At 42.8% G+C, this 23,546-nt stretch overlaps 1 protein-coding gene across 1 annotated transcript; it reads right to left on the bottom strand.

Annotated features, from left to right (window-relative positions):
• Window positions 1-908: 908 nt before the first annotated feature.
• On the bottom strand, window positions 909-20,244 carry Tars1 (threonyl-tRNA synthetase 1). Its single transcript, XM_059276378.1, has 19 exons — window positions 20,088-20,244; window positions 18,093-18,173; window positions 14,833-15,023; window positions 14,044-14,167; window positions 13,683-13,804; window positions 12,632-12,749; window positions 12,364-12,428; window positions 12,207-12,285; window positions 11,403-11,549; window positions 10,395-10,493; window positions 9,125-9,291; window positions 7,187-7,349; window positions 6,962-7,099; window positions 6,557-6,634; window positions 6,324-6,424; window positions 6,133-6,237; window positions 5,115-5,187; window positions 2,610-2,724; window positions 909-1,731 (listed from the first exon to the last, which is right to left on the bottom strand). The coding sequence occupies exons 1-19, from the start codon at window positions 20,139-20,141 to the stop codon at window positions 1,583-1,585; spliced, it is 2,169 nt and encodes a 722-aa protein (XP_059132361.1). The 5' UTR covers window positions 20,142-20,244; the 3' UTR covers window positions 909-1,582.
• Between the last annotated feature and the right edge of the window lie 3,302 nt (window positions 20,245-23,546).

Here is a 23,546-nt window from a genome sequence, read left to right as displayed (position 1 = left end):
TTTACCTAATTGATCAGATCTATCTCCAGCGTGCTCCTTGGCACACCAGCTCCTTCAGTAAAATATAAGGTAAGGAAGTTGATTGTGCAAAAGCTGTCTTGGGCTGGAGAGATGGCTTAGTGGTTAAGAGCACTGCCTACTCTTCAGGAGGTCCTGAGTTCAACTCCCACCATCTGTAATGAGATCTGGCGCCCTCTTCTGGTATAAAGGTGTACATGCAGATACATGCACTCATACATAAATAATAAAATCTTTAAAAAAAAAAAAGAAAAAAAAAAGCAGTCTTGACATACCAGACTTGTAACTCAAAGTCACACATGAAACTGAACCAGCAAATGCATTAAAAGGTCCATAGAAACTAGAATTAGTAAAACTATTTGCCCAACAGGCATTTACAACACACAGTACTCTGCAGGTGTGGCTCGGCGGAAGAGCACGCGCCTAGCCTGCTGCAGGCTGACGTCACCCTCAGCGTCACCCTCAGTTCTGCACATCAACTTTAATAGTTAGACTGAACAAACACAAAGCAGAAAATAAATTAGAAAATGATGACATCACAGAATACAAAATCTGTTTTAAAAGTTTCGTCAAGATACAGATAAATTAATTACAAGCCTACCAAAGCCTAACTCTTAAGGCCCTCGGGAGTGTGGCATTTGAAGTTTAAAAAACAAAACCAAGAAAACATCACTTCCTTTATTAGAGGATTAATCTGTGTACAATAGCTTCTCTTTGATGTAATCATTGCCAACAAAATTGTTGGGTTACTATAGACCTGACAAGATGTTGATTTCTGAAAATGACTATAAAAGGGAAATAATATATAACCACATAAGAAATTCCTTTCTTATGTCATTCTCCATAAACGGTTTGCTGATAGAAAAATCTGAAAAGTATTCATCATAGTAGAAAACCCACTTAACAAAAAACAGTCTTCCATACACAGCTCTGTCTTTGAAGACACATCCTTAAAAGTTCGTGCATTGTTGTGTTATTTCAAAGCTCTCTACCCAAAAAGAAATAAAAGTGTCATCTCAAAAAGAAATGTTTACCTTACCACTAACAAGCCAGCAGCAGGCTCCATCCCAGTTAGGAATCAGCTCATGCCATGACTTGCCCTCCCACACACCTGCACATCCATTTCCACCCTTCTTGCTGGACACCGAGGCACACAATCTGAGCCAGGTGTCTCTACAGAAACACTACAGAAACACAAGGACAGAGGTCTTGACATCTGTAAATTTTAATTTTTAACACCATAATTCAGTCCTGGTTTTTCTTTAAGCACTTTTTTAGAATTTTTATTTTTTAATTGATTGAATTCATATAAAATAACCCTGATACATTTAAACATCCCCTTTCTTTCCATTGCTGAGACGTTTAGTGAATAAAATAATTTTAATGGTTCTTTTATTAACCCCCATCTAACACATTCTCTAAGGCTTGTCCAGATCAAAAACTGATTCATGCAGACTGCAGAACTATTACACGTTCATCATAAACCCACGTTTCCCAGCAGACAAGGCCATGTGAAGGAGCACTGGTCTTCCTCCAGGTTGAGCCAGTGCTGGCCGTGCTCCCGTTAAAACTCCTCCTCTGCCTGCTTGCTCCTGGCCTGCTTGAGCTGCCACAACCGCTCCACGGTTTCCTCCAGGGTTCGCTCCCCGTGGACCTTGTTGTCTCTGGTGCGGATGTTCACAGTACCACTGGCTTTCTCTTTTTCACCAACAACTAAAACATAAGACACAAAGCTCTGTGAGACTTAAACTGATAGACCTGGAAGGATTTGTCCTGAACAGCAGAACTCATCCTAAAGGACCCTAAACTTCCCTGTAACTCATGATACACTGAGATGGACAGGTGACCATGTATACACAGGCTTATGAAATGTAGCTATTTTTAAAAAGGATCCCCTTTAAGTACCTAAAACTTTCATCCTGAATCACTTAATCCAGTGATTAATAAGAAATGATATAAAAGCAATTCTACAAAGGTAGACATTTTGTAAACAACCCTTCGGCAGTTTTTTCATGCCTACTGTCTTGTTATACAAAGGGAACACTCAGTATTTGGAATCATGCTTATAGAAGCCTAGTCCATGCAATCACTGGGTCCAATTCCCAGGACCACAAAAAAATAAAAAAAAGAGAGGGAACTGTGTGGTATGAATGAGAACGGTTCCCATAGGCTCATATGTTTGAATGCTCTGTCCTTAGTTAGTGGAACTGTTTGGGAAGGATTAGAAGGTGCGACCTTGTTGGAGGTGTGTCACTAGGAGTTGGCTTTGAGCTTTCAAAAGCCAACTCCAGTCTCTCTATCTCTACCCTGGACTTGTGGGTCAGATATAAGCTCTCAGCTACTGCTCTTGCATCCTGCCTGCCTGACTGCTGTTCTCTGCCATGATGATCACAGACTTACCCTCTGAAACTATAAGCAAGCCCCTAATTTAATACTTTCTTTTCTAAGTTTCCCTGGTCATGGTGTCTCATCACAGTAATAGAACAGTAACCATGACAGGACCCAAGGTCATTCATAACCAAGATTCATTGAGCTTAAGTCTTAAGATTTCAGTGGCTTTTCCTATACGATTGGGAACCTTCACTTCTTACCCAGGATGAAGTTATACTGTGCTAACTGTGCATTTCTGATCTTCTTATTCAAGGTGCAGCCTGGATCCAGGTCAATATCCACCATGAATTTAGCATCATGGAATTGTTGCCGTACCTAGTAACAATTCAGAGTCAAAATGAGAAGTACATTTATTTTGTTACAGAATTTAACAAGTTTCATGAATTTAATTATGCAAGCACCAAAAATGAATGTCAATATAAATACTGAAGCTGATAACACAAAATTATGACTTGGGTTTACATTTTGAAAGTTAATGACCACACTTTTGGAGCTGTGGATGTAACATAGTCGTAGTGCTCAACATTCCCAGCACTTGAACAAAAAGGGACATTTTTCTCTTGTAAGGTAAGTATTTTAGAAAATCCACAAAAATCAGCACTCAGAAAAATCAAATTAATCAGCTTTTTAAGGAAATAAAACATAAAGATCCCACTTATGATCACATCAAGTTCCTGATATGACTGCAAGGAAAGCAGCTGTGTATCAGTCTGCACACAACATCACTACCTACAATACAAGGAAAGCAGCTGTGTATCAGTCTGCACACAACATCACTACCTACAATACAAGGAAAGCAGCCGTGTATCAGCCTGCACACAACATCACCACCTACAATACAAGGAAAATAGCCGTGTATCAGCCTGCACACAACATCACCACCTACAATACAAGGAAAGCAGCCGTGTATCAGCCTGCACACAACATCACCACCTACAATACAAGGAAAATAGCCGTGTATCAGCCTGCACATAACATCACTACCTACGATACAAGGAAAACAGCTGTGTATCAGCCTGCACACAACATCACCACCTACAATACAAGGAAAGCAGTCGTGTATCAGCCTGCACACAACATCACCACCTACAATACAAGGAAAGCAGCCGTGTATCAGCCTGCACACAACATCACCACGTAAAATGCAAGAAAAGCTCTGTTTATCGACAGATCAGAGCACACAGTCAGTTGTGGTGACACCAGCCTTTAATTCCAGCACCTGGGAGATGGAGGCAGGTGGGTCTCTGGGAGTTTGAGGTCAGCCTAGTCTACCTGCATAGTAAGTTCCAGGACAACCAGAGCTACATAATAGAGAAGCCTTATCTCAAAAAGAGAAAGAAAAGAACAAGATCAAAGTTCAGAATACAATTTTGATACTCTAGATAGAATCACCATCTACTTTGTTGTTAACAATACTGCTCACTGATCAACTTTTTTATTTAAAAAGTTCGCTATTTTATTATTATTATTATTATTATTATTATTATTATTATTATTATTATGTATATAGTCATGCACCCATATGGAGACCAGAGGACAACTTTCAGGACTTGGCTGTTTCCTTCCATCTTGTTTTGAGTAGGACAACTTGTAGGAGTCAGTTTTTCTACCTTAGGGGTTCCAGGCACTGAACTCAGGTCATTAGGACAGGTGGCAGGTGTCCTTATCTGCTGAGCCACCTTGCTGGCCATTTCTGCCTTGTTTCGAGACAGGGTCTCTCTTGTTTCTGCCAGTCTGTGTCCTCTAGACTACAGAGGCCTATGAGCTTGCAGGCCATCCTCCTGTCTCTACCTTCCATATCACTATGGGAGTGTTGGGATTATGTATGTCTTCATCTGTTTTTTTTTGTTTGTTTGTTTTAATGTGGGTTCCAAGGATCAAATTCATACTGTTAGGCTTGAACAGCAAGTACTTTAACTCACTGAGCCATTGTGCCACGGCTTACCCACCCCTAGCATTTCTGAGACAGAGTCTCATTCTACAGTCCAGGCTGGCCTCAAATGCTGCTCTCCTCCTGCTTCACCCACCCAGCTACTGGGCTGCAGGCTGACCACCAACCACACCCAGGCTTCTTCACTGACTGACTGCTAAGCATGTCTAAGTCTTTAGTATGGAGCAATCAATCACTAAAGAACAGATTGTTCTTTGAGGTGCAAAGCTCCCAGGACTATTTACACATTTGCTAGAGGGGCAAGACACTGACCAGCCATGATAATAAGATGAAAAGAATTTCAACCCACTGAAGAAATTTGCATTAACAAATGAATAAACCAGCAAATATCAGGCACTTCAGTGGGATACGTAACTCTAATGTAATAATACAGGTTAGGCTATGTTTGCTAATTCATTTCTTCACAACACCAAACATTAAAATACACAAGTATGTCTGAACACTAAGCGAATACACATGGTCACAGAACCATTAAGAAAAATCTCGAAAGTGTAACGTCCAGGCCTATCAGACATAGAAAAGTTACACTCTTCGATGTAGTCAGAGCTTGATTTGATAAGCTTATATGGCTTATCAATCCAAAAGCTTAAAAGCACAGTTACCAGGATGGGTGTGGTGGTGCCCGCTAGCAATCCCAAGGGACTTTAGGACAGGAAGCCGAGTCCAAGGCCATCGTGGACTACACAGTAAGATTCCCATTGTGAAAGCTTACAAACAAACTTAAGTTGAAAGCCAACTCCTGTTTAAGGGTTACCTTTTGGGCATATTCATCACATGTTGGTCCCACTGGAACTACCATCACCTGGCGAGGAGAGAGCCAGAAAGGCCTACGGAAGAAACAACAGTGAGTGTGGGGCTTGGGCACATTCGAGACCAAAGACTCGGCTCATCTCCCAAGTTCTACACCACGTAACTGAAAGCCACAGCGGCTGGAGAAGGCAATAAATTCCACACTAGATGTGGGATTCTCCCAACGGATCCCGAGTTTGGGTGAAAAACTAAGCACACAAGAGAATGCGCACCAGGGTTCTATTGACTGTGGGAACTTGAACTGAACCAGGATTATTTCGTTGACAAGTAGGAAAAATGTCACATCTGAACTAGCCCAATCTAATTACTGGAATGACAGTAACCCATAACTTTAGAAAAGTTTTAACCCTATATAGTCCACATGGAAGACTCTATCCTGGGTGCTGCTAACACTGGGCTCCTTCTACTGTACTTCAGGTTTAGAAAAAACCACTGAGAACTGTCAACTGACTCGGCTTGTTTTGTTTATTTCTTTTTCAATTAAAAAACTGCTTCGCTTCTGAAATATGGCAAAATACTTGCTTATTCTGATCAGTAAAACTGAACAAGATAATTCAAAAACCTATCCATTCATTCAGGCGAAAAAAATCACAAAGACAGAAGCAATCAAAAACAAATTATGTATGGATTTTACTGAGGGCCTCTGCAAGACCAGCCAGTGCTTTCAACTGCCGAGCCATCTCTCCAGCTCCTTATGTAGTATTCAAATAAATCAAGTTTTGAAATACAAAAGAATTATTAATAACAAGTATTTCGGGGTATGTGTGTGCTGAGGGGTAACGTGAATCCCACTCTGAACTACCACACTTCTAGCCCCAACAAGCACTATACAAAAACTGGGGTTAAAGTCTGGTTCCTCTCAGTGAGCTCTGAAGAAGGAAGTTCCTCCTTCCCCCTTCACAAGCATGAGACATTTCTTCTGGACAATTTCATAGGAAGGGAGAACAAGCAGAAGGACTTACCATTTGCCCCCATAGTTTTCGGTGAGGATGGCAATCATTCTTTCCACAGACCCCAGGATGGCTCGGTGAACAATCACGGGTCTTTTCTTGTCATCGCCATCATGGCTACAGAAAAGAGGAAGTTGTTTTATCTTATTAGATATGTTGTCCTAGGTATGGCCAAAAGCTCAGAGCAGAGACCAGAAGCTCACCTTACGTAAGTAAGATTAAATCTGATGGGCAACTGAAAATCCAGCTGGATGGTTGCACACTGGTGGGAGCGGCCGATGGCATCTTTTATCTGTATGTCAATCTGAAAAGCAAACACTGAGTTACGATAAGATGCTCTTCATTTTCTTTGTTCCCAATTTAAAGGGATGTTTCCTTACCCACAACTAAAATTCTAAAAACCTAGAATATTACCGGAATATTCTAGGGGACTGACCTTTGGACCATAGAAAGCTCCATCGCCAAGATTCATTTCCCACTTCTCACCAAACTCATTCAAACTGTTTTCAAGTTGCTACAGACAAAGCAGAAATGATGTGAAATTTTATTCACCTGCCACGTCCCTTCTTTCCAGCTAATTTAGATGTACAAGTCTCCTGGGTGTTTTCTCGAGTCCTACTGTTTGCTGTGTAACTGTGTTTACCTAAGAGCATAAAGCTACAGCTTAGTAACTGAGAGTATGAAAACATCCAGGCCTCTCGAAAGCACTTAAGACCATACAGAAAAAAATGAGCCCACTTGCACACCAGAAACACTGTCATTGTTCTTTGCTTTTGTCCACTCAAGAAGACTTCCTAGAACTGTGTAAGTTCTTGAGCACACTAAAAAAAACATCACTTACTTTCTCGGCTTGGTTCCATATTTCAATATCTCCAAGGAATTTTTCTGGGCGAGTAGAAAGATTCAATTTAAATGAAAATCCAAAGACATTATATACTGTGCGAAGAAAATCCAAGCAACTTTTGATTTCATCCTCGATCTTAAGAAAGAAAAAAAAAAATGGTTATTTTTCTCACTTTTAAACACTTCTGTCAGAGGATTTTGCTCCATAGGGCATTCACTATACCTGTTCCATGGCACAAAAAATATGTGCATCATCCTGCTGGAATCTTCGGACCCGAGTGAGTCCTGTAAGAGCCCCCGAGAGCTCATTCCTATGAAGCACACCAAAATCGGCCAACCGCAGAGGCAGCTCTCGCCAGGACCTTGGCCGATGATCGAACATGAGGCTGAAGGAGAAAGCAAAGCAAAGCCCATGGAAATTTAATAGCACAGCGGTGAAGGATGCCATCTCGGAGCAGAGCGCTTGCATGCCCAGCACTTGTGAGGCTTTGGGTGAAACACAAGTAACAACCAAAAGAGCAATTTTAAAAATTCACAAGGGAAAAACTCTTCCTCAGATATTACTTAGTAACATGAAAGGCTGACAAAAAGCCACTAGTTTGCCACAAGCAACACTTTTTCAAGTCCCAAGCTTCACACAGCAATGGAAGCACTTGCATGAATATAATGACAAGTGAGTTATAATGCAATTAACTGTGGCTAAGAGAATAAAGCAATGTATCCCCAAGGTTTTAAGCCAAATCCTTGTGCTCAGCACTTCCATTAATATGAAGACTACATTCAGTTAATATGAAGATGAAGGAAAGGCTCATAATGAAGAAATATTTTCAGCTGTACATAAATTACTTCTAACACTGGAAACTGATATCAGCCTTGCTCTAGTGAGGCCCAAAGGGCTTCAAAAACTTAATGCTGTGAAAACTGAACTGGGCTGTTCCCCTGATCTCTACGACCCAGTTTCTTAATGGTGTTTCCCCTGTCAGCACCTCTGCCTGAATCACCTGCCTCTGCAGCTGCACACACGAACAAACTATATCCACGTCACTCTCAGGCCTCTCAGAAGTCACTTTTCATCTACCTTTCATAATCTGAGGCAGAGACACAGGGAAGGCCTTCCCAAGGATTTTAACTCATCAGCAACGGGTTCTGCTAAAACACATTTCTTCCCAAAGAAGGAAGGAAGGGTAGGAATATTGGTCTTTTGCTCTGCCCCACATTTAAGCCCCTTTTCAGTATCCTCTGCCTGTTGGCGGCTCTAACCCCAGGACCACTCCTGAATGTCTATATAGGTGGAATCTAATCAGAACGCTGTGATGATAACAATGTTGCATTTCAGTCTTATTCTGATCACTAAGTTTCTTGCTGTTATTAGCTTTCTGCTCTCCTGGCATAGGTATTCTACTACCCTTATGCTCTCCCCCGGCTCCCTTCAGACCTCCTCCTTCTCTCAGTCTCCTTTCTCCACTGATCTCTCTCTCAAAGGAGCAAAAGGAATCTAGAACCATTTATAGCACAAGAAATTCTTTAACAGCAATGCAAAGCTGCAGGGCTGGAGAGAAGGTCTGCTGTGGGATGTATGGCAAATGTGTTGCTAATTAATCAATAAAACAATGATTGGCCGTTGGCTGGGCAGGAAGTATAGGCGGGGCAAGGAGGAGAATAAAGCTGGGAAGTGGAAGGCTGAGTCAGAGAGACACTGCCAGCCGCCACGATGAGAAACAGCTTGTGAAGATGCCGGTAAGCCACGAGCCATGTGGCAAGGTATAGATTAAAGGAAATGGATTAATTTAAGCTATAAGAACAGTTAGCAAGAAGCCTGCCACGGCCATACAGTTTGAAAGCAACATAAGTCTCTGTGTTTACTTGGTCGGGTCTGAGTGGCTGGGGGACTGGCAGGTGAAAGAGATTTGTCCTGACTGTGGGCCAGGCAGGAAAACTCAAGCTACAAAGGTCCGAGGGTTAAGAGCCTTGCTACTCTTCCAGAGGACCCAGATTCAGTTCCCAGCACCCATATGGGGCAGCTCATAACACATAACTCCAGCAACTCCCAACAGCCTCATCTGAACTCTGCAGGAACCCACAGACATGTGGCACATACTCCACACAGACACATACAGGTAAGTTTACTAAAAAGGAAGAAAAACACAAAGCTGCTTGCTACCAGTGTCCTGGGCAGTTCATGGGCTTCAGGGCGAACTGCTCCTTCTCCACCTCGAAGGAGAACATGTTCTCACTGTAGTGCTGCCAGTGGCCAGAGGTCATCCAGAGCCGGCTGTTGAAGATGTTCGGAGTGACGACCTCCTGGAATCCTCTTTTCCTGTACTCACTCTGTTAGAGGAGAACACACATACAGGGAAGTCAACGCTCACCTTTGTGGAGGGAGAAATAATTACAGAGCAATTTAACACTGCTGAGCGAAGTCACAGGCACATAGACCACGACTCAGAAACGCCGTCTGCAGGTGGTGCACCACAACTCACAGAAGCAAGACCATACATGTGAACTGAGGCACACACATCACAAAGTAAGTTAAAGACACATGTACATGGAGACGTAAAGCACAGGGTAAAGGAGCCATACCAACCACACAACAGTTTCAAAACAGTATGTACTCTTTTTTTTTCTTTTTACAAAAACTGTGGACAAACACAGCCCAATGCAAATACGTTAAATCTTGTGGCAAGTAAACCTAACTGTGCTCTTTAAATACAGGCTTGAAGTAGTTCATAATTTGAAAAGAGACACAGCACATTCCCGGGTGAAAGGCCTCCGACCCTTCAGGCTCAGCAGCTCCTCTCTCTACGTGTCTGCGTGCTCTCATGAACAAAGTCACACATCAGAATGACTCTAAATACTTTAGGAGACCTTTCACATTTCAAAAACTGTACTCATGTGCATGAGTCTGTGTGTCTATGTGGATGTGTGCCACCTGAGCGTGGGTACCCACGGGGACCAGAAGATAGCAGGAGATCTTCTGGAGCTGGAGCTGTACATGATTGTGAGCTGTATGACTGGAAGCTGCGATCAAAGCTCAGGTCTTCTGGTAGAACAGTCACTACTCGAAACCACTGAGCCACCTCTCCAGACCCAACTTTTTCAAAACTTATTTTTATGTGTGTGTATGCAGGTGTGTTTATGGAGTGAATGCTACGTGCCTGCAGGGGCCTGCAGACGCCAGTAGAGGGCGACAGATCCTTCAGCGTGTGAGTGAGGCACTTGAGGTGGGTGCTGGGGAACTGAACCCGGGTCCTCTAGAAGAGCAGCAGTCACCCCGAACCACTAAACACCTTTGAAGTCGCAAACTCCAACTTAGAAAAAAATGGTATTTCTTTTACCCTCCAATACAGATTTATCTTTCTTTTAGCAGACCCTCGCTAATAAAATTATCTTATGTCCTAACTCTTTAGAAGACCTTAACAAATAAAGCTTACCCTGATAAATTCCATAAGTGTATTATAAATGTAGGCTCCTTTGGGCAGGAAAAAGCAACTTCCAGGGCTGAGTTCATGGAAGAAATATAGCTCTTGGTCCTGGATAAAAGAGCAAAAGATTGTTTCTCAATGTGTAAATGATTGGTGTTCCTCAGTTCAGAATTCTGCCACTGTGCTCCAAACTTCAGCTATGCCAACATTACAGAAAACATGCTACTGTTTCTTGGGTACGATTTAGTGGTATAGAACTGCAGATGATTAACAACATAGCACAGATCTGTCACCTCCCTGACAGTCATCAGTCCAGCCAGGGTGAGGAAACAGCGGCATGGGAAGAAGGCCCCAGGAAAGATCTGGGTTTTGTCATTTGCTGTTTTACAATTTGCTTGTACATGAACGGCAAGAAGGAGAAAAGAAAAACACCCTGATAATGAAAGACAGGGGCGTGGCTAGAAGCCCTTGGGGAGGGACCTGCCAATCCCTGTTACCTTCCTCACTGCGGTAATTTATTTCCAGCGGTCAGAGCGGTAGGTAGGGCAGATCTAGCAGCCAAGGCCCTCAAGCAGCAAACTTCATTTTATAGAGGAAGAAAGTTTAAAAAAAATCAAAAGTAACTCCGGCTAGAGGAAGTCAGAGGCAGCAAGAGAGAAAAGAAAGAGAGCACAGACCCCACCGGGGACCTGCTATCTCTCTGGAGAAACGGAAGACCAATGGCTCAGACTGAGACTACAGAGTCACGAGGAGGCGATGAGGGGGGGGTTTCCAAAGTCCGTTCTGTCAGCTCTGACACGGAGCTCACACGAGGCTGTGGGTCACAGGCACTGTTCTCGGGAACCGTGACTGAGATGCACTCGGAATGTTTCAGGACAATGTGGACGTGACTGGCTCCCAGACCAGGGAACCTGAAATCTAAGCCCCTCTTCAAAACGAAACTTCGCACTGAACAGGCTCAACTCCCGTGAACTGGAGGAAAACTCAAACAAGACACACCACTGCTCCTTAACGTACCCTCCCAATTTTCCTATGATCTCGGTTCTTGGCTTCCTCTTGGAACTTCTCCCACTCTTTCAGCAGTTTGGGGTCGGGAAAAGAAATGCCGTAAATCCTCTGGAGGGTTTCCATGTCTGCCTTGCCTTCCCAGTATGTGGAGGAATTCTAAAAGCAAGGACCAACAACGACCCATTTAAATTTGTAAACATTTCACATTAATAGTGTATTATTTCTCACAATCACCTTCTTTGACAAGGCAACTACATACAACACTCAGTCCTAGTAAATGTCTCCCATTGTTCTGAGGTCTACTCCAAGTGGGTAGACTCACTCCACAGCACAGAAGTTTCTGCTTGCTCTTTCCCCAGATCACAATCCCATCAGCTATATAGGACTCCTCTCACCAAATCATATGAAAATGGAAAGGAACCCAAGCAAACAAGGAAAGGCACCTGGAATCGACTCAGAGAACTCGCTCATAATTCCAGCATTTCTAAGGTAGCCTAAAACGGACAGGATTAGTCGGATGAAAAAGAGCAACTTGAGTAATCATTAGCCAAACTCCAACACCGAGCCTCAACACTTTTGAGGCCACAATGGCCTGTGACTGCCAGCTTCTGTGACTCCTCCCAACCCGTCCCCATATGGTAGCTCTGGTAATGAGTCCTGGAGTACAGAAGACACATACAATACCCCAGCCCATACACAGCTTTTAAAAACAAAAACTGTGATCCTCTGTGTACTGACAAGAAACAAAATGTTAGCAAGGAGAAAGCGATGGAAACTGAGGCGTAAGTACTCTAGACAATTCACATGCCTTACCTTGTGGATTTTTAAAGTCTTAATCTTGCCAGTGTGTCTGACATGAGGACCGCGGCAGAGGTCTATCAAAGGGCCACATCTAAAGATGAAATAAAAGGAATTTTAGCAAAGGCAGACTACCGTACCAGCTGCGTTCAACAGCATTCACTATGCTCACCTATAGACAGTCGTGGTCGGAGTATTTACTTTTTCATTCAGTATCCGGCACTTGAACTTGTTGTACTGAAAATGAGAAATAAGACATCACAATGGCCTCTCTAAACATGTTTATCTCTAAACATGCAGCTGGAATGTGAGTCAAAGCATAAGCTTTAGAGCACGCCTGGGTTTCATGTCTGAAGTGACTTCAGGTTTTCTAGAGAAAACTTGGGTGCACTACGTCAAGGACTGGCTAATAAAATCAAAGTGGCTATGGCTCAGATTACCTTAAACATTTCTAGTAATGTTTCCTTTTTCACTTCCAATCTTTCAAAAGGTTGTTTCTCTTTAATGATCTTCTTACACAAAGTTTCCAGGGAAGAGAAATCATTGCTGGACACACCCCTGAAGGAGGAAAAAAAACAGTCTATCCATATTCCATTTGAATCAATGCAGGGACTTTTTTTCTCTACTACTTTAAAATACAGCCTTGCATCATATATTAGAATTTAATATTAGATTTTCCATAAATTACACTTATAGTTTCATGGGCTTCTACTTCCGCCATTGTGGAGAATTTTCTCTCAAGTGACACCCCCTCAAGCTCCATCATAACGTAAAGGAAGCCAGGCGGTGGTGGTGCACGTCTTTAATCCCAGCACGTGGGAGGCAGAGGCAGGTGGATCTCTGTGAGTTCGAGGCCAGCCTGGGCTACAGAGTGAGTTCCAGGACAACCAGGACTGTTAACACAGAGAAACTCTGTCCCGAAAAACCAAAATAAATAAATAAATAAATAAATAAATAAATAAATAAATAAATAAATAAATAAATAAATGTAAAGGAGAGCCTGTTTGATTTCCCAGAGAAACTCTGTCTCGAAAAACTAAAATAAATAAATAAATAAATAAATAAATAAATAAATAAATAAATAAAGGTAAAGGAGAGCCTGTTTGATTTCCCAGAGAAACTCTGTCTCGAAAAACTAAAATAAATAAATAAATAAATAAATAAATAAATAAATAAATAAATAAATAAATAAAGATAAAGGAGAGCCTGTTTGATTTCCCAGAGAAACTCTGTCTCGAAAAACCAAAATAAATAAATAAATAAAGATAAAGGAGAGCCTGTTTGATTTCCCAGCATGCCTCTGGCACAATTCCACCAATCCTAGAGATTTCACTACATGCAACTACCAATACTTCAACTTTTGTCAGTAACTGCAACTAGCAGCTTTATACTGTGAGCTGTAGATCCATCTCCTTCATTGACAAGTCTTTAAATGTTACACACAGACTCAGGGCCACTCAGATTTTCCCTTCATTCAGTGTCTTCACTTACCCTTCCTCGAGGTACATATCATAATAGAACCCATTTTCTATTGGTGGGCCGTAACATAAACATCCACCATAGACTCTTTCCATGGCCTCACCCATTATGTGGGCACTGGAGTGCCAATAGACCTGAAAACGTAAAGAAAAAAATAACATGGCTTTACTCTTGGTAGATGCAATGCTTTCAGGATTTACAACCAAGTCCCCAAAGGAATAGTGAGAGACGTCCATAAATGACTGTGACCTCCAGGTTAGACCTGAAAACCACTGAGCCACAGAACAACACAGTGAAACGCATTAACTTGTTTGGCCTATGCAGCTCAGGGTCATCTTTACTGCGTTCTAATAAACACGGGATAGAAACTTACTGCCTGTGCCTCCTCATCCTCGAACTTGAGAAGCTGCAAAGTGCAGTCTGTCTCCAGCGGGCGGTCCAGGTCCCAAACCGCTTCGTTCACTTTAGCGATAACAGTGTTGTCAGCCAGGCCTTGACTTAAAATCCAAAGGAAACAAGGTGGTTATCTGGCAAGATCTGATGAAGGCTAGTTATCAAAAAACACTGTTTTTAGGATGATGTAAAAAGAGGCGCCCACGTTTAGCACCTGCTTCTCAAGCGTATCCAGGTGATGTAGGTATTAAAATACAACATAGTGCCCCAAGCCATGGCTTTTCCTCTGTCACAAAGTATGTGAAAAATACTCAGTTATTCATAATTTCTTCCAATCTAATAAACTTTAAGAATATATACAGTTCTTTGAGGGATTTATAAACACAGAACATACTTTTTCATACATAATATGTCAGTTTTTTTTTTTTTTAGTTTTCTCTGCGAGATGACCTACCTTCATAAATAAACTCAAAACTGAGACACTTAAGTAAAAGTCGGTGAACCCTGTCCTGCCTCTACAGCTCTGTGATCCTAACAGAATGACTAATAAGCTACTTCCTAAGAGAAAATGAAGGTACGAGCCTTCAGCAATTAACACTGAGTCTGGACTATAAAGCCACATCACCTTGATTTTCAAAGATCTCAACTAAGTAAACTAAACATCTTTAGCAGACACCTAAGAATAATATCAGGACATACCCGGCAAGACAATAAATGAACATTTGGTTACATTCTAAACCATAGATGGTCAAAGGAGGTGTGTGCATACCTGATTTCACATGCAATCTGATATGGTGTGGTTTTCCAGGACTCTGCGTCCATCTGTTTGCCATCGGGCAGAGTGACTTTAATTGGCTTGCTGTCTTTTGCTGCCTTTTCAGCCAGGATAGAATCATGCTCTGCTTTTAGCTTATTATACATATCAAGGCGTGTGTTAATATATTCAGGCCAAGGATTCAACTGTAAATGAACAAACAAAGCAGTAAGTAATCAGTAACACTTACTTTAGGAAACAATAATAATAATATAATAACATATAATAATATATAACACAAAAATCCATGATGACAAAATCCAGAGTGGTGGCCAGGCGGTGGTGGCGCACACCTTTAATCCCAGCACTCGGGAGCCAGAGTCAGGCGGATCTCTGTGAGTTCGAGGACAGCCTGGGCTACAGAATGAGTTCCAGGAAAGGCGCAAAGCTACACAGAGAAACGCTGTCTCGAAAGAAACATATAGATTAACAGAAATGGGCTGAGTTTAAGTGTAAGAGCTGGTCAATGGAAAGCCTGAGGTAATGGCCAAACAGTTTTAATTAATATAAGCCTCTGTGTGTTTACTTGGGGGACGTGAGTGGGAGCGATTTGTGCCTACTGCTGGCAGGCCAGGCCACAGGAAATCTTCCAGCTACAAAAAAGGTTACAAATTTATATATGTGTGTGTGTGTGTGTGTGTGTGTGTGTGTGTGTGTGTGTATGTATATATGTATGTATAAAAGAATCTGACCTCTATTTCTCAAGCAAGTAGTGAATCTGATAATTCCATCTCCAAATGACAGCGTCTCCCACCCCCACCACCTCCTTGGAGAGCTCAAACTCACTATGGAGTCTACTCCAGCCTTGAACTCATGATCCTCCTGCCTCAGCCTCCCAAGGTTGGGATTACAGGTTCAAAGCACTGTGCTCTGTTGATGATTGTTTTTTTACTCTTAGCTCTTTGGGGTCTGCCACCCAGCTCCCAATTAAATCACACACAGAGGCTTAATCTTAATTATAAATGCCCAGCCTTAGCTTGGCTTGTTTCTTGCCAGCTTTTCTTAACTTAAATTGTTCCATCTACCTTTTGTCTCTGGGCTTTTTTACTTTTCTCTTACTTCTGTAAATCTTACTTTCACTCTTATTTTGTGGCTGGCTGTGTGGCTGTGTGGCTGTGTGGCTAGCCCCTTCTTTTCTCGCTCCTTCTCTCTCGCTCATTTTTCCTTGGTCCCAGATTTCTCCTTCTGTTTCTCTCTGCCTGCCAGCCCCGCCTATCCTTTCTCCTGCCTCGCTATTGGTCGTCAGCTCTTTATTAGACTAATCAGGTATTTTAGACAGGCACAGTAACACAGCTTCACAGAGTTAAACAAATGCAACATAAAAGAACGCAACACATCTTCGCATCATTAAACAAATGTTCCAGAGCATAAACAAATGTAACACATCTTAAAATAGTATTCCACAACAGTGCTCTGGTAGTAGCATGGTCATTAACAGCAATAAAGAAGAAGTGGCTTGCTTTTACTATGACTTTCTACTTGTGTACATATACAGAAATTGTCAGCTATTGCCAGGTCTGATGACACACGCCTACAATCCCACCAGATTATCACAGGACTCCACAACTACTAATGAAGAACCACTGAACTAACAATGGCCATAGTCCATCACTGTACAAAGACAACCCCAACCTCAGCCTATCCAATATGTGCCTGATTATTTTTTCCCACCAACCCTCATGTCTTATTAGAGTCTATTTCCATATCTACTAGGCATTTTATAAACAAAATAACTTAGTTAAACTTTCTCTATATTTATTAAGTGAGTAATGTGCTCCATGCCAGACTCTGGAAATGCAGATGGGTAAAACCTGCATATGTCTCTAGAAGGTCACCATGACAAGTTTGCAAGTGATGGGAGCACAGAGAAGGCAAGGTCTTGGACACATCACTGTCCACTCTTTATTTTGAAAGATAATTTAAAACACATAATAATCACATATCCACTTAAAACTCTCCGAGGAGTCACTGGACTTCTTGTTTCCTATTAACAGGCCATGTTTCAATCTGTAATGGGAGAATACACACAATCCCAGCCCAAGTATAACAAGGAAATTAAGATACATGCGTATTACTCTTTACTTGCAAATCTTAAGACTCACTATCAACAATTTTACACAATGACACTGGTGTAAAATGAACAGGGATTGGCTGAACACAGGCAACACCATCCTGCATCACCTGTAAAGCCACTTTGTAAACCAAAATGGTTCTAAGCTTAGCAAGTCAGCATCATACAGACGGTGTGTGTTTTGTTTTTCTAAGACAGGGTCTCACAATGCATCCTAGGTTGATCTCGAACTCAGCATTCTCCTCCTCTAGCTCCCAAACGCCAGGACTAATGAAGGGACTACATCAATCACTACTCCAGCTATATAACCCGCTCTTTAAAGTCCATTTATTGAGTTACTTTAAAAAAGCTTAGTCTTTTGTGCTCCTACATCCCAGCAGCTTCCCAAGGTCCCCAATAAAACTGCAATGACTAAATGCAAAAAGCAAAGCACAGTTTATAGCAGTCCAAACTCAAAACCAGCAGAACAACATGCAGAACTGTCTCCTCAAGTACCAGGAACCAAGTGCATTCTGGGATGGCACTGAACTGCTAGTTCTGTGTCACTGAGCCCAGGAACTGAAGAGTTTTCTGGATATAAATAAACCAGACCCGAGGAACAGATCCAAGCAATAAGCAAGGAATCAAGGGACTGGATTCTGTTCGGTTCTTTATGTACTTGTAGGAGCCCAACACTGAGCCCCGACCCCTTAACACCGCACTTAAACAGAAAGTCGGCATCCAGCCTTGGCAGCCAGTGACAACTCTACACTTCTCATCTCTTGTGTTTCTGTCTAAATCCACTGTGAGGTCATCTGACAATAATACACGTGTCCCTTTGCACTGTCAAGTACCTGCAAATCCTTTGTCCCTCTAGGGCTCTTTCTAACCTCTTCTCCTTAAGTTCTCCTTACCCTAGTCCTACCTTACCGCCTTCAGTGACCATTAGAATCCTTACACAGGGGCCAGCAAGCCTAATCCCTGAGCTCCATCCCCAGTGGAGAAGGAATACCTACAAGCTTATCCTCTGGCTTCCACCTGTGTGACACGCTATGGATTCACACGCACACGCACACACACTCCTCAGGTAGGGCAAGTCTGGGACAGTCCCCCGTTCCCCGCCAGCCTTCGAAACCCAAGCCTCTATGGCGGTAGCCTGCCTTACCTCTGCTCGACCTCCATCTCCACCTCCATCTTTGCTCTTCTTCTTGCCTCCTTCCTTCCGCTTCTCCTCACTGGCATCCACCTAAAGAAGCAAAACAGAAGAAGAGAAGTGCTCACAGTTCAGCCTGAGTGGACATCGTCCCCAAAACTGCGGCTGAGAAAGCTAGCATCTAAAAAAAAAAAAATTTAAAAAGGACAATCTTATTTTGAAAGATTGGAAATTCCATCACTGGTAAAGACAAGTTAGACAACTTACAATAAAAACAAGCCCTGAAAAGGTAGGCCATTTATTAACGTACACTTCCTCAAAGTTTCTCTAACTTTCCCTTCCGACTTGGACCTGTACTAAATACAAAGCAACAAGAAATTATGCAACTTATCCAATACGTTAATGGGGGGTGGGGGGTATTATCTTCCTACCTACCTATCCAGCCAGCTAGTTATATCCAGAGAGACTAAGTGGACTGTGTGATCACACACTTACCACTTCAGCTCTTCTAGGGTCAGTTTTCCCTCTTGAGAACTGGGTGTAATTATGTTCTTCACAATAGCCTTGTTACGAAGACTAAATGTGAAAGGAATAAAAGGTTTTGGCCTGTGGGGCTGGGGACGTAGCTCAGTGACAAGAAAACGTTTGGGTTAGATCTGTACCCCACCAAGAAAGCTTTCAAAAATTTAAGGTACTTGATTATTACGGAGGCAATAATAGCACATTTTACATTTCAACTCACTTTATTCACAAAATCTCTATCTAATGTTTTACTACAAGCCTGCTCCGGGGGTGATTATCTTGGCTAACTTCTAAACTTATGTAAATCTTAAGAACCCAGGGAGGCTCTGAAGTAACAGGAGTGAGTTTAAAAGTAGGATTAAAGGACAGTCCAGAAGAAACTGAAGAGGTAACCAAGTTGTAAATGGTAAAATACCATTTTTTTTTAAAGGAAACAATATGGAAACAGAAACAAAATCTATGTGCAGTCGTCACTCAACACCTTAAATCTGTCGTTTAGAATGTATACATAAGCATTTGAGTGATCTGTCCTATCAGGATGGAAACGCCTCTTGCTGAAGACCTTAGCGATGCTCGATGCTCGCCTGGACTATTGGAACAGCAGCCTCTGCCATACGGCCTCACCTCTCCTTAAACTTCAATGCCAGGTTAGTTTTGACAGTACAATCTCCGCTTAAAACCCTGCATGCAGAGAACACTTCTATCTTTCCTGTTTCTCTCCTGCCTCTTCCAATACAGCTGAGACACAATTCATCCTCTGTACCTGGACAGCCCTGCCCTGCCTGGTTTACCTGACCTCATTTTTCCACATCTAATAAAACAGTCTGACTGTGCCAAGTTCGAGGCTTCCTCTTACAACTCTACTGAGCTGATTACACAGAATTTCGATTTTCCAGTCTTCTACTCTAGGCTCTTGCCCCCCACCCCCAAGTCAGGAATCAATCTTACTCGTATTGCCACCTACGCTGTCCGGCTAAGTGCCAGGGCAAATAAATACACAGAACGTTGGTTAGCTTTAAGGGGGACGTGTGTGAAGTTATCTAGGACGTTTCCAGCACCCCGCCTAATTTCCAAGCAGTCTGTCAAATGGAGCCATCTAGCCTTCACCATTTCCTTATCATAAAGCACCCAATCTTGGGCACACTGGATCTGATCTCTGGGACGGGCTTTTCCTTCCTAAACCAGAGCTCTTTGCTCTGCAAAGGTTTAGGATCTAAAAAGGTTCTGCAATGTTCTTCCCGTCTATTTTAGGGATACAAATACAAGTGTAAGGGTCCAAGTCCCGCATGGTTATTATCTACCTCTGAGCAAGCCACTCAGTCTCAGTTCACAGATCTCTGGGATGGGGATGAACCCAGGACCACTCCTGCCTGCGGGGGCTCCTGTACTATCCGGGCTCCCCACTACCGCCAGGTCCCCGCTACTTTCTGCTCCCGCCGATCAACGTCGGCTCCCAGGACACGTCCACCCACCGCGCCTGCTCACCGGCTTCTCGCCGTCCATCCTCCCCGAAGGGCTGCTGGCCTTCTCCTCCGACATGGAAGGACGGCTGAGAGACAAAACCCGAGAGCGGCACCGGAGAGAAGACCCTAAGCCCGCGGAGAGGACCGGCGATTCTGCACTGCGCGTGCGCCACGTGGACTATCCGGAACCAGCTGATGCAATGGAGCGCCAGGCCCCGCCCAGCTACGGTGGACACGCGGCCAATGGGCTACGCAGAGAGGCGGGCCCTCCCTTTTCTCAGCCAATAGAACAAGCTGGAGGAGTGACGAGCCTTTCTAGGAAATCCGATTACTAAAGTCTAGACTATGAAGTGAAGCGCGCAAGCGCTCAATTGCTCGTCTGACTTTCTGTCACTTCTTGGGACCTTATTGGCCACCGTAGTGCACCCGAGCGGCTTGGGCTGAGTTTCCGGGAAGTAGTGGGGAACCTGGCTATGGTTTCTGGCTCTCTGGCTGATTTCAGATGCGTTCTGCCCTAGCCTGATGGGTGTGACTGTGACTGCCTGAAGCGGTGGCTCAAGCCTTCCTCATGGGCACGGGACCGATTTGGTTTCAGGGACAAGCGCCATTCCTCAATCATTCCTCAGTGCATCGCGGAGCTTTTGCATAGAAGGCACACAAATAAAGTTAACTTTTTATTTCAGGAAATAACTTCTGTCTCCACACGAAAGTCATTTGTATCCCGGGGATTGGAGATTAGCTTCCTCTCATTTAAGCATCTATGCTCTAGCTGAACTGCTTATCCTAATAGCAGCCTCCGCTTGGTTTGTGGTTGTCAGGAATATCCTCGAACTTGTAATATAGACCTGACTGATCTGGGAGCCTTCTGCCATAGCCACCCAAATTCTGAGATGAAAGGTGTTTGCCACCATGTCCGCCCTAAACCATCACTACCCACGCCCCCACTTGAGACAGTGTCTCTCTATGTACCCTGGCTGTCCCTGCTAACTATGTAGACCAGGCTGGCCTCAGACTCACGGAGATCCACTTGCCTATGTCAAATATGTCCTGAATAACTTCAATAGGTAGCTTCTCGTTTCCAAAGAGCTTATTATCCTCCAGCGTTCACTGTAAATTTGTTAAACTCTGCATTGTCCCTCTCTTCTCATTTTTCTGCAAGCTACCTTTGCCATTTCTGAAGGTGTTGTCATGCCACTAATTCTTCTGTGCCTACTGGTCTCTGAAAACCAGCTTTCAGAAGACCCTCAAAATTTATTTTCACTCAATAAATGACAACTAGACTTAAATATATTGTCCCAAGAGCTTAGGGTTAAAGTTTTCTCAAGTTCAGTACTATTGATATTTAGGCTAAGTATCTACTTGTGTGTGGTAGACTATTCTGTGTGCTGTAGGATGCTAAAACAATCCTCTAGCTCTCACCCGTGCAGAGTCAATACTTTCTTTCTCCTACTTGTGATAACTGAATACTCCAATAGCCATTACCCAATGTCTCACTGAGCCAAAAGTTACTCGCAGCTAAGAATATTAGTGTAAAGGACTAAGTTCCAGATGTACAATCTTTGGGCATCATCAAAGGATAACTGTACTAGAGGTGCTCCTTAAGCTATCAACCCTGAGTGATTGCTGATAAGGGAGGACCAGGTTTTCTCTGCATGGTCAGATTATTTTTTTTTTCTCCTAGCAAATCTGCCTGCACTCATACCATTTCTGAGCATTTACTTGTACTGAGAGTGACTCGTGGTTATCAGTGAAAGCATATATACTGTCCTATTCACATAGAAATCCATGAGTGATTTTTTAAAAATCTTCTTAAAATTTTCTTAATTTTATGTACATTGGTGTTTTACCTGCATGCGTGTCTGTGTGAGGGTGTTGGATCCCCTGGAATTGGAGTTACAGACAGTTGTGAGCTGCCATGTGTGTGCTAGGCATCAAACTGACTTCCTCTGAAAGAGTAGCCAGTAACTCTTAACTGCTGAGCCATCTCTCCAGACCCCGCATCCGTGAGTTACTAATGTTGACCTAAAACAACTATTTTAAGGAATTAAGAGACTTCGTTTTGCATCAAGTATGAATGACAAGGGCCCAGGAAAGTGGGCAAGTTACACCTAATGAAATGTTCCACCATGGGAAAGTTACATGAATTTTCTTTTTATTTTGTGTTAGTAATCAAACCCAGGGACCTATGTATGTTAGGCAAAAAATGAACATCATGGACAAATTCTATTCCTAGCTGCACGGGGCCTCGTCAGTTAGACAGGCTGAGGCAAGACAGGGGATGGATAGGATTTACATGTTTCCTTTTAGGCTTTGCGAAGGCTAATCATTTGGAGACACATTCTAACAAAGCTATTTAAGAGTCATAAAAAATGTTAGGTCTGAAGCAAAGAATGGCTATCAAATGGCTACTAAAAGGATCTAAATATACCCCAAGATAAATTTAGCTTTGACCTATAAAATTGTGACAGTCTACTCAGGCCACGGCTGTTGGGCAGCTCTTTATCAAGGGGTAGTTCTTCAGAGAGCTCATTTCACACTGCTGTCTGTATTTGAAACTCCTGTATCCATGGGAGTGTCTTTTAATTGAAAATAGTGTTTTCATAGGACCTATTCTAATTATGGTTGCCTCTCACCCAGTTCTTCCTTTTTATTTTATTTTTATTTATTTATTTGGTTGGTTATTTATTTATTTTTTCTGAGACAGGGTTTCTCTGTGTAGCTTTGCACCTTTCCTGGAACTCACTCGATAGCCCAGGCTGGCCTCGAACTCACAGAGATCCGCCTGCCTCTGCCTCCTGAGTGCTGGGATTAAAGGCGTGCGCCACCACCGCCCAGCCCCAGTTCTTCCTAGAGCCTTCTCACCTCCCCACTCACCCAAATCCACCTCCTTTCTTGCTGTCTCTCTCATTAGAAAAATAAGCATCTTAAAAAAAAGAAAGAGACTGGGCGGTGGTGGAGCACACCTTTAATCCCAGCACTCAGGAGGCAGAGGCAGGCGGATCTCTGTGAGTTCGAGGCCAACCTGATCTACAGAGTGAGTTCCAGAACAGGCTCCAAAGCTACACAGAGAAACCCTGTCTCAAAAAAACAAAAAACAAAAACAAACAAACAAAAGACAGAGGAAAAAATAATAAAATAAGCTAAAACAAAACAAACAAACCTGAGTAAGAAACAGGAAAACAAAGAACCAAAGAAAAAGCACAAGAAACACATGTAGATGCAGAGACACACACATTGGCATGGCACACACAGACGGAAATCCCGTCAAACACAAAATTGAGATTATAAAATATAAGCAAAAGACCTGTAAGGGTAAGAAAAGGGGGGATGGGGTGGGAAATGCCCAGTTAAAGCATTATGAGACAAAACAAACAAAAAACAACAAAAGAAACCCAAGAATATCATTGAGTTCATTTTGTGTTGGCCATCTGCTCTTGGGCATAAGGCTTAAGGGTGGTTTGTATACCCAGTGAGACTTCAT

The sequence above is a fragment of the Peromyscus eremicus genome, chromosome 11 (assembly GCF_949786415.1).
Source record: "Peromyscus eremicus chromosome 11, PerEre_H2_v1, whole genome shotgun sequence".
Taxonomy (NCBI): Eukaryota; Metazoa; Chordata; class Mammalia; order Rodentia; family Cricetidae; genus Peromyscus; species Peromyscus eremicus.
This window is presented reverse-complemented; position numbering and strand designations above follow the sequence as displayed.